The 12,136-nt window shown below is 40.0% G+C and overlaps 1 protein-coding gene across 1 annotated transcript in view; it reads left to right on the forward strand.

Moving 5' to 3' along the window:
- Positions 1-12,136, forward strand: part of LOC126335621 (uncharacterized) — a 127,264-nt gene that overhangs the window by 54,830 nt on the left and 60,298 nt on the right. Inside the window, exon 3 of the mRNA XM_049999075.1 lies at positions 11,750-11,908. Coding sequence (XP_049855032.1) covers positions 11,750-11,908 — 159 coding nt within the window. The remainder of the gene's footprint in view (positions 1-11,749; positions 11,909-12,136) is intronic.

The following is a 12,136-nucleotide window of genomic DNA, read 5'->3' on the forward strand; positions in this document are numbered from 1 at the left end:
TTGGAGTAGGAATTAAAATCCGTGGAGAAAAAGAAAATCTTTGAGATCTGCCGACGAATTTTAATTCTATCAGAGACAGCAGAGGACCTGGAACAGCAGTGGAACGGAGTGGACAGTGTCTTGAAAGGAGGATATAAGATGAACAGCAACAAGAGCAAAACGACCATAAAAGGTTGTGGTCTAATTGAATCAGGTGATGCTGAGGGAATGAGATTAGGAATGAAATACTTAAATTAGTAAGTGAATTTTTCTATTTGGTGTGCAAAAAACTGATGATGGGCGAAGTAGAGAGGATATGAAATATAGACTGGCAATGGCAAGGAAAGCGTTTCTGAAGAAGAGAAATTTGTTAACATCGAGTATAGATTTAAGTGTCAGGAAGTATTTGCTGAAAGTATTTGTATGGAGTGTAGCCGTGTGTGGAAGTGGAACATGGACGATAAATACTTTAGACAAGAAGAGAATAGAAGCTTTCGAAATACGGTGCTACAGAAGAATGCTGAAGATTAGATGGGTGGATTAGGTATATAATGAGGAGGTCCTGTATAGAATTGGGGAAAAGCGGAATTTGTGGCAGAACTTGACTAGAAGAAGAGATCAGTTGATAGGACACGTTCTGAGGCATCAAGGGATCATAAATTTAGCATTGGACGGAAGCGCGAACAATAAAAATCGTAGAAGGAGACCAAGGCATGGTGCAGTAAACAGATTCAGAAGGATGTAGGTTGCAGTAGCTACTGGGAGATGAAGACGCTTGCACAGGAAAGGGTAGCATGGAGAGCTGCATCAGACCAATCTCTGGACTGAATATCACAACTAAAGTTTTCATCGCATCATTTCAGCATAGCTACAGTGACGATATATGCGGTGTTCACCTCTCCATACAACTTTTCGGCACGCTATTTCCAATTCAAAACATCCATACATCCCGCTTCTGATGAATTGTGTTTATATATAATGTCTATTTCTCGCTAGAAGACATTGCTCACATGTTCCAGAATCGTATGTTGGTTAAGAAAAACATTTTCGTATCGCTATTTCAGTTTCAGTCACCTGGCTAAATATGAAAAAAGTTGATATTTAGCGTTTGAATATGCTCATACAACAACACTATTAGGATATGCATTCACATCCCCAAAACTTTACGTTGTGTCATTTCAAGTTTAAATACATCAAATATTGTTATTTTTGGGGGGAACCATACAGGGTGTCAGGAGTATAAATGCCTATATGTTTCTGGTGAACGAGGACAGTGTAATGAACAACATTTTTTGTATTTATTTTATTTGCTGACAATTAATTATAGCTGTTAGGAATGGTATGTTTCAAGTTGGTTAGTACCTCAAAGTAGATGTTCAAGAGCAAGTCATTAATGCTTATTTTCCATTGGGCAGCAAGTCAGGTATTAGAGTGTAGAGGTTTAGACGCAAGACTGGTAGTCTATACTGACAGGCATAGTGCAGCTACAACTGCAGTTACAACTGCTCAGAAAACAGCAGATAGCAAATTACGTGACGTGTTTCCGGAAAGATTGTTAGACGCAGAGAAAAAACAACTAGCACACTGCAATCGGTACTCATGAGGGAACCAATGATCACAATATCTAAACTTATACCCCTAACACCATGTATGTAGGATCTTTTGTGGTTATATACCAAGGATAGTGGAAGGCAACGGGGAACCACGACTGAAATTTTTCCTACGAGAACCCGATAACTTTGTTCAGCTCTAACTTGCTCCGAGCTTCCGAGTGCTGTTGGGAAGCGGGGTGCACTCTGCCCCTGTGAGGCAAACTGAGGAGCTACTTGACTGAGAAGTAGCGTCTCCGGTCTCGTAAACACGCCCCTCAGTAGCCACATCCAGTGATGCCTGTGAGCTGAGGATCATACGGCGGCCGGTCGGTACAATGGGGCCTTACAAGGCCTGTTCTGACGTAGGTTTCAAGTTCTCCATTGGGATATCCAGAGGAGTGGGGCAGATAGGATTGAAGCAAGTCATCGGACCAACACCCCAATGTAACTTACCTTTGCTTATTGAAAGGAAAGATTGCAACATGGAATGTGCGTTGGCCACTCTAGAAAGGAAAAGGGCTACTTCTAACAGGAAAACATTATAATAGAAAGGGAAAGGAGAATGAATGGCCTACATATTCTTGGGCTTAGTGAGACTCTCCTGAGAGGAAGTGGTCACGTCATGAATCAAGGAAAACTATGTACTTTCTAGAAAGTAGTGACCAAAGCAGAAATGGTGTTGCAATAGTGTTCCTAGAAACCTGAACTCCTGTGTTACCTAGAATGACCCCATACATTTGAGTGCTTCCCCATGTAAACTCAACATCACTCAGACCTACAGCCCTACTGCTGCAGCATCGGATGAGGATATGACCAGTTCTATTGAGAAGTAAGGCCCATAATAAAGAACAGGCAATAATTCAAGGAGGCGTCAATGCTAAAATTCGAGATACTACGCAAGACATGCACTTACAGTGTGCTGTTGGGCCGGAACCTACTAGCTTCCTTTGTGAGGAGGCAGGTACGTACTAGATTCTTTTGTGAGGAGCGACCTCACTGATTGTAACACTATGTTCAGACGTCAAACAATCTGTACCCTTAGATATTACCTAGTGATAGATTCAGAAAACGACTTGACTTTATTCTCGTGCCATGAAGTTGGACAACTTCGGTGTTGGACTGTAAGACCTTCCCTGGCGCTGAATGTGAAAGTGATCACAGTCTGCCGTCCATGAAATGCGGTTTAAGCTCAAACCCACCAAGAAGAGCGGAGAAAGATATGTGAGACTCGCAAATAAGGAATTTCTTCAGAAATTTTTGGCAAGCTTGTAAGTAAGGCCAAAATTTCACAACATGAGTCTTCATCAGGATGCACCAGCATCACAAATGTGAGACAGAACGAAGGAGGTCGTTTCACTTCCGACATCAGAAAGACCACAAAGTGTAAAGCGTCCTTGGGTAACACTGTGCACACTACAGTTAATTGAAGAAAGAAGCAATCTGAAGAAAATTGGTATCGACACCATCCAGGATCAAGACAGATACAAGAACGTAATCAGAGAAATACCACGGAACTGAAGAGAGGACAGCTCACATTTCATTAACGGTATCTGTGATACTCTTGCATCTTGAACCGGCGTTTCAAGCCGTATGTTCAGCCTCACATATCCGCAGGAAAAGCAGTGTTTGTTGAAGGAGAGGAACTCGTGGACAGATGCTCAACATACGACGAATAATCGAGAAACCGAGCGAGTTCTATGTTCCTGTTTCCATCTGCTGCCTCGACTATAGGAAAGCCTTTGCCTGTATTGTCTGGGACAAGCTGAGGAAGGTGTTTGAATAGTTCAGCGTCCTACCAAACTAGACAGCACTGATCAGAAGTCAGTGCAACAATCTTCTAGCAGCTGTGAAGACAGGACTTGTCAAGTCTTTATTTCTTCTATGTATCAAAAGGTTTCAGACAGGGTTGCATTCTATACCCTCAGCTACACAACAACTACGCAGAACCTGTAATTAGGAATGCTCTTGATGAGTGGACGAAAGGCATCTTAGTTGGTGTAGAACTATTAACAGCACTCGATTTGCTGATGACACCGTGCTGTCAGCCAGCATCGAAAATGAATTTGCTAAGATACTAAAAAAAGTAAAGGATATTAGTCTATCATATGGATTAGGCCTCAATCTCGACAAATCTAAGCACACGGTAATTGATCGAGGAGAACTGGTTCAACTCATAGGCCGACTACAAGAACTGGAAATATTGTGTTCTTTCGTGGATCCTGAGTCAGCCATCTGCTGCATGGGAAGCTGTGAGGATAAGGAGACGAATCACGCTAGGGTCAGTGGTTGTGAAGAGGGTCAACAAGATATGACAAAACAAAGCGAGAACGAACACCCCAAGGAACCGCCTTATTTAAACACTCGTGTTTACCGTCTTCTTTTATGGTTGTGAAATTTGGAGCCTTAACGCCAGAGACAAGCATTCTAATGATGCATTTGAGCTTGGATGTTGGCGCAGGCTGCAGCGCATAAAATGGATCGAATGAAGAAAAAATGTGTCCATTATTGAGCAACTTAGTACCTCTGCACGCCTTTCTTCTCGTATCAGCCAAAATATTGTGCAGTTCTGTGGCCGGTATGTGATAAGACATGAAGAACACAGAGAGAAAATAATCCTGTAAGGGAAGATGGCCGCAAGAGACCAATGGAAAGTCACAGTGAGCAGGTGGATTGATCCAGTAAAGAAGGTCTCCAGTCTCCCTCTTAAAAGAAAAATGGTAGCCCTCGAGGATGGAGACGCCGGTTTCAGGGGGTCACGACACTCGGCAGTGAGCACAACAACATGTGCTGGTGATAAAGTAAGGGGAAAGTAGTCGCTAGATAGGAGTTCCTGATCTTGAGCCATTGCAAATATTTTCGTCACGTAATATGAAGAAGAGACTTCCACTTTGAAATATCAGTTATTGTAATAAATCTGAGTTTACAAGTGTTGAAAAATGTCTCATCTACACTACTATATAGAGAAAAGTAGTATTTTAACGTTTGCAAAAATCTCGGACAGACGTAGCTTATACATTTTTAATATGTTGTTCTTATTGTGGTCTTCAGTCCTGAGACTGATTTGATGCAGCTCTCCATACTACTCTAACTTGTGCAACCTTCTTCCCCCCCCCCCCCCCCCTGTACCTACTGCAACCTACATCCTTCTGAATCTGCTTAGTGTAGTCATCTCTTAGTCTCCCTCTACGATTTTTACCCTCCATGCTGCCCTCCAATGCTAAATTGGTGATCCCTTGATGCCTCAGAACATGTCCTACCAAAAGATCGCTTCTTCTGGTCAAGTTGTGCCACAAACTTCTCTTCTTCCCAATTCTGTTCAATACTTCCTCATTAGTTATGTGATCTATCCATCTAATCTTAAGCATTCTTCGGTAGCTTCTATTCTCTTCGTGTCCAAACTATTTATCGTCCATGTTTCACTTCCATACATGGCTACACTCCATACAAATACTTACAGAAATGAATTCCTGACACTTAAATCGATGTTAACAAATTTCTCTTCTTCAGAAACGCTTTCCTTGCCATTGCCAGTTTACACTTTATATCCTCTCTACTTCGACCATCATCAGTTATTTTGCTCCCCAAATAGCAAAACTCCTTTACTACTTTAAGTGTCTCATTTCCTAATCTAATTCCCTCAGCATCACTCAACGTAATTCGACTACATTCCATTATCCTCGTTTTGCTTTTGTTGATGTCCATCTTATATCCTCCTTTCAAGACACTACCCATTCCGTTCAACTGCTCTTCCAAGTCCTTTTCTGTCTCTCACAGAATTACGATGTCATCGGCGAACCTCAACATTTTGATTTCTTCTCCATGGATTTTAATACCTACTCCGAATTTTTCTTTTGTTTCCTTTACTGCTTGCTCAATATACAGATTGAATAACATCGGGGAAAGACTACAACCATGTCTCCCTCCCTTCCCAACCACTGCTTCCCTTTCATGTCCCTCGACTCTTATAACTGCCATCTGGTTTCTGTACAAATTGTAAATAGCCTTTCCCTCCCTGTATTTTACCCCTGCTACCTTTAGAATTTGAAAGAGAGTATTCCAATCAACATTGTCAAAAGCTTTCTGTAAGTCTACAAATGCTAGAAACGTAGATTTGCCTTTCCTTAATCTAGCTTCTAAGATAAGTCGTAGGGTCAGTATTGCCTCACGTGTTCCAACATTTCTACGGAATCCAAAATGATCTTCCCCGAGGTCGGCTTCTACTAGCTTTTCCATTCGTCTGTAAAGAATTCGCGTTAGTATTTTGCAGCTGTGACTTATTAAACTGATAGTTCGGTAATTTTCACATTTGTCAACACCTGCTTTCTTCGGATTTGGAATTATTTTATTCTTCTTGAAATCTGAGGTTATTTCGCCTGTCTCATACATCTTGCTCACCAGATGGTAGAGTTTTGTCAGGACTGGCTCTCCCAAGGCTGTCAGTAGTTCTAATGGTATGTTGTCTACTCCGGGGGCCCTGTTTCGACTCAGGTCTTTCAGTGCTCTGTCAAACTCTTCACGCAGTATCGTATTTCCCATTTCATCTTCATCTACATCCTCTTCCATTTCCATAATATTGTCCTCAAGTACATCGGCCTTGTATAGACCCTCTATATACTCTTTCCACCTTTCTGCTTTCCCTTCTTTGCTTAGAACTGGGTTTCCATCTGAGCCCTTGATGTTCATAGAAGTGGTTCTCTTATCTCCAAAGGTCTCTTTAATTTTCCTGTAGGCTGTATCTATCTTACCCCTAGTGAGATAAGCCTCTACATCCTTACATTTGTCCTCTAGCCATCCCTGCTTAGCCATTTTGCACTTCCTGTCGAACTGATTTTTGAGACGTTTGTATTCCTTTTTGCCTGCTTCATTTACTGCATTTTTATATTTTCTCCTTTCATCAATTAAATTAAATATTTCTTCTGTTACCCAAGGATTTCTACTAGCCCTCGTTTTTTTACCCACTTGATCCTCTGCTGCCTTCACTACTTCATCCCTCAAAGCTACCCATTCTTCTTCTACCGTATTTCTTTCCCCCATTCCTGTCAATTGCTCCCTTATGCTCTTCCTGAAACTCTGCACAACCTCTGGTTCTTTTAGTTTATTCAGGTCCCATCTCCTTAAATTCTCACCTTTTTGCAGTTTCTTTAGTTTTAATCTACAGGTCATAACCAATTTAAAACCTGGTTCCTAAATCTCTGTCTTACCATTATATAATCTATCTGAAACCTGTCAGTGTCTCCAGTGTTCTTCCATGTATACAGCCTTCTTTTATGATTCTTGAACCAAGTGTTAGCTATGATTAAGTTGTGCTCTGTGCAAAATTCTACCAGGCGGCTTCCTCTTTCATTTCTTTTCCCCTGTCCATATTCACCTACTACATTTCCTTCTCTCCCTTTTCCTACTACCGAATTCCAGTCACCCATGACTATTAAATTTTCGTCACCCTTCACTATCTGAATAATTTCTTTTATTTCATCATACATTTCTTCAATTTCTTCGTCATCTGCAGAGCTAGTTGGCATATAAACTTGTACTACTGTAGTAGGTGTGGGCTTCATATCTATCTTGGCCACAATAATGCGTTCACTATGCTGTTTGTAGTAGCTTACTCGCATTCCTATTTTCCTATTTATTATTAAACCTACTCCGCATTACCCCTATTTGATTTTGTGTTTATAACCCTGTAGTCACCTGACCAAAAGTCTTGTTCCTTCTGCCATCGAACTTCACTAATTCCCACTATATGTAACTTTAACCTATCCATTTCCCTTTTTAAATTTTCTAACCTACCTGCCCGATTAAGGGATCTGACATTCCACACTCCGATTCGTAGAACGCCAGTTTTCTTTCTCCTGATAACGACATCCTCTTGAGTAGTCCCCGCCCGGAGATCCGAATGGGGGATTATTTTACCTCCGGAATATTTTACCCAAGAGGACGCCATCATCATTTAATCATACAGTAAGGCTGCATGCCCTCGGGAAAAATTACGGCCGTAGTTTCGTCTTGCTTTCAGCCGTTCGCAGTATCAGCACAGCAATATATGTGGTATATAAACGTATATGTAGTATATAAAGGTGAAAGATTTTAGGAAAAATCTGGGATAGTTCTTCAGCGATTTAATTCAAATTTTTGCTCGATACCAGAGTAAAATTCGGACAGACATAGGCTACATATTTTTAAATTTATATGGTATACAGGTACATGTTAAATTATATTTTTGTATAAATACAAGTCCTCTTGTTACCAAAAATCTCAGAAACATCGTTACCGATTTACTTCATAAATTTTCACTGTACTCTAATACATATTTGGATGTTCTTACCTGTAGAGAATAATTGCCTGAAGTGTGACTCGAATCCAGACTATGATCATTCCATTCTACAATCGTTCCAACAGACAATCGAAATCAACACTTATCTGGCTCATCATATTATCCTAACAGAGAATGCAAAACACGAAATGATAATTCTAGCTTCCTGGAGAAGATTCACAGTCTGTCAACACACCCATTTCCTTTTTCGACCGCATCACCTCTCACCAGCTGCCTTGGCTAAGCAATGTGTTCTTTCGACTTCATTTTGTATTCAATAAAATAAAATCCCATAACGTCTACTTGCTTGTTCGCAGTCTAGAGGTAAACGTCATGCAGTCGAACGTAGAGCCAAAATTTCGAGGGCATTCCTCTTATAGTCTTTTCAAACTACTTTTCGGCTGATGTACACTGAGGAGCCAAAGAAACTGGTACACTTGCCTAATATCGTGTATGGCCCGGGCGAGCACGCACAAGTGCCGCAACACGACGTGGCATTGACTCGACTAATCTCAGAAGTAGAGCTGGAGGGAACTGAAACCGTGAATCCTGCACAGCTGTCCATAAACCCATAAGAGTACGAGGGGGTGGAGAACAGCAAGATGCAAGGCATCCCAGATGGCTGATTGGTTCGCACACTGACACTTGTTGATGGTCCAGCATTGAAATCTGCAGCAATTTGCGGAAGGGTTGCACTTCTGTCACGTTGAACGATTCTCTTCTGTCGCCGTTGGTCCCATTCTTGCAGGATCTTTTTCCAGGAGCAGCGATGTCGGAGAGTTGATGTTGTACCGGATTCCTGATATTCACGGTGTACTCGTGAAATGGTCATACAGGAAAATCGACACTCACTTCATCTCTACCACGGAGGTGTAGTGTCCCATCGCTCGTGCGCCGGCTAAGACACCACCTAAATAATGATAACCTGCCGTTTTAGCAGCAGTAATTAATCTAACAACTACACGAGACACTTACATAGGCATTGCTTACCGCAGTGACGTATTCTGCCGGTTTACATATCTGAGTATTTGAATATGCATGCCTATATCAGCTTCTTTGACGCTTCAGTGTAATTGCCAAGTCAACAATGTTGTGACCATTGCTTCTGTACCGTATAACGTGAACGATGCTTAAGTATGTAATCTACTGTTGCAGCTAAAATTTACGTGACGAAAAATGACTCTGAACACTATGAGACTTAACATCGGAGATCATCAGTCCCCTAGAACTTAGAACTACTTAAACCTAACTAAACTAAGTACATCACACACATCCATGCCCGAGGCAGGATTCTAACCTGCGACCGTAGCAGTCGCGCGGTTCCGGACTGAAGCTCCTAGAACCGCTCGGCCACAGCGGCCGGCTTTACGTGACGAAAGTAGGTTAGCAAGTAAGTTTGTGGATATTTTGTGTGCCGAGTTGTCACACAGATTTCTGTAAGTGTATTTATCATTCGTCATTTTTTGTCTGTTGTTCGAGAATTGCTTTTGCTATCCGTCATTGAACGTTACGCATTTCAAAATTATAATGAACATTGTTTAAGGTTTAGAAAGCCGAGCGTGAAACAGAAATCAGTGTAAAATTTGTGAAATTTTGCTCTATTTGGATTTAAAGGCGTGGTGTCGGTAGTGGAGGCAGCTGGAAACGTATGTACCGTAAATACTATGAGTACATCAAAGAAATAACATCAGAAAATAGTTTTCTAATTTAAAGTATGATCGTTTCTATGTGAATTATTCGCCACATTCAAGAAAAATAGGCTTTGATGATGGACGTTCTTACGATTTATCACATTGGTAAAACTGACTGAACATTATCAAACAGCTTTAGTTAATGAGAGAGAATTTATTGTTTATGATCATCTTTTGTGCTTTCTACATCCAATAAAGCAGTGATAAATGCTAAAAAATATGCACTCTTCTAATACAAGTTAATTACAACTTGCTTTGATAACCCTATAGCGAAAGACTACTTTAAAAAAATAAAAAGTATCCATAAACCGATTTACTTCACATATTAGTAAGATAGACGCGCTTTTGACCTCGATACGGTCTGTGCCTCTCTGATGTCATACCCAAGAAGTATTCTGAGACTAACGCAAATGTATGTAGATCTGATAGTGAGGCCAGAGACAAAAAGAAATTCAGTTCATAACTTATTCAGTAACATACATAAAACAATCAAATTACGTATTCACAAATTTTTTTGTTTCTGTCGTAGTTTATTAAATTTTTCAACTTTAAGTCTAGCAGGTACCTAATATAGGTTGTAAGAGAACTTAAGATTTCCTAACTGATTTTCGTCCTGGCAGCTTGTAGCTCAATAAGAGAAGAGATAAAAAGATGATAAAGTGTTAAATCTCCAGCGATTTTGAATAAAAGAGATAATTCATCTTCTGCTCCACAAAGTAGTCACATTACCGTGTAACTTGTCAAACAAATGCTGTTTATAGCACGATCTCATTGTCTTAATGTTTGACAATATAGAAAATTCACTAGTTGTAGATTCTGCGTGGAATCGCCTACTTGGAGTCACATAAATTTGATAATGCGCATTTTTTCTATAGAAACTTTATTTTATTTAAGGACCCAATCATAATACAAGATCACAGAACACTTTTCCTTATTTTATTTGCACTTGCGATTTTGAAAACACTGGCGCTGGTCGATGATTCGAAATTAGAGGTCCTCTTTCATGAGTTTTGAACCCTTTCAACCCTTCGAGACAATACACCTATATGTTAAATTCTTCAAGGTCTCCCCGAAGATGCAAGTTTTGATTCGAATCCTGGTCTGGTACAAAAATTTGCGTCATGGTATATCAAGGTATAGCATATTTACACCAAACTACTGATCATCATCTTCATCATTTAAGACTGATCATGCCTTTCAAACTACTGATGAAAAATAAATATTATTTTTAACTTCTTTATGCATTCTCACCGCTAACGGTATGTGCTGGTTTTGGCTCCCAGTTAGTCACTGACGGGTTCATCATATCATGTGAGGTTCATCCATGCCACTCCAAACTACTGGTGAGAAAGAAAACGGTAGTCAACGTCTCGTCATGTGTCAGCAAAACGGCGACGGGTGGGTTCTCGACTCCCAGTCAGCATAAAACTTTTCGTTGCGTTATTTATAGTTCAAACATGGCCACATCTCACTACCAGTGAAAAAAATTCCATATTTAACGTTTGACTCTGTTTACTTTACAGTCAGATTAGGCGCTGGGTTTGAATATCTATCAACACAGAACGTTACGTCACTTTATTTGAAGTTTTCTTCTACAGTATTCCTATTGGTATTGTTCTGCTTATTAGTTTTGTTATAGCATAATATTGCTTCACTTGGTATTATTACAGTATAATACTGCTTAATTTTAGGTCATCTACTTTACTTCACTGATTATAAAATGTTTTTGGTAGTTTCTTTCTTTATACTAATTTCTATTGGGCCCACCATTTACCGTTAAGGAATCGTAATGTAATGCTAGAGGTTTTAGAGTATTGATGAGTATTCCTATATGTAGTAACAAATGATTTTATTTCAACTTTCAGATAGAAATCACTGAATTATAACTCACCTTTTTTTTATTTGATGAATATCTACATCCAACTGAAACTGCAGAATAGTGGACACCTTTCCCAGCAATGCTTAAGAAAGTATGATGCAATTTTTAATCGCTTTTGATCGCTAAATAACCGATACAACAGATTCTTTAAATCGTCTTTCTTTTCACTTGTACGCCGTGTGTTATTTTTGGGAGTACCCTAAATATTTATACATATTTTCGCTAAATTTCCTACTGGCCTAAATGACAAAGGTGTTGATGAACAATTCTCTGCTGATTTTCTGTGTTATCGTTGCAGATACAGATCACTGTGTACAGGTGGGGCAGTACTGGTGGATGGAGCCGAATTTTCTACCACAATTTCACCGAACCATATGACTACATAAAGTCTAACTTACCCAACGTATTCGAGCTTTTCTGGAAGAAGATTGGTATCAAAGAGAAGCCAGTGACTCCGGCAAGTATTCAATCAGTACATTGAACTACCTTTACACAAGCTTAACTAGTAATACCAAGCTAAATATTTGATAAAACGTTGCTTACTAGACTGATACTGGTGCCGGTACATCTAGAAAAGCTAAATTACTTTTTATAGAATGTGGTACTTTGTGAAACAGTGCGATGAATTTAAGTAACTGTTCGAGAAGAATCAGTGGTGTGACGAGAGTATAGTCTTTTGAAATAT

The sequence above is a fragment of the Schistocerca gregaria genome, chromosome 2, assembly GCF_023897955.1.
Source record: "Schistocerca gregaria isolate iqSchGreg1 chromosome 2, iqSchGreg1.2, whole genome shotgun sequence".
NCBI classification, from domain to species: Eukaryota; Metazoa; Arthropoda; class Insecta; order Orthoptera; family Acrididae; genus Schistocerca; species Schistocerca gregaria.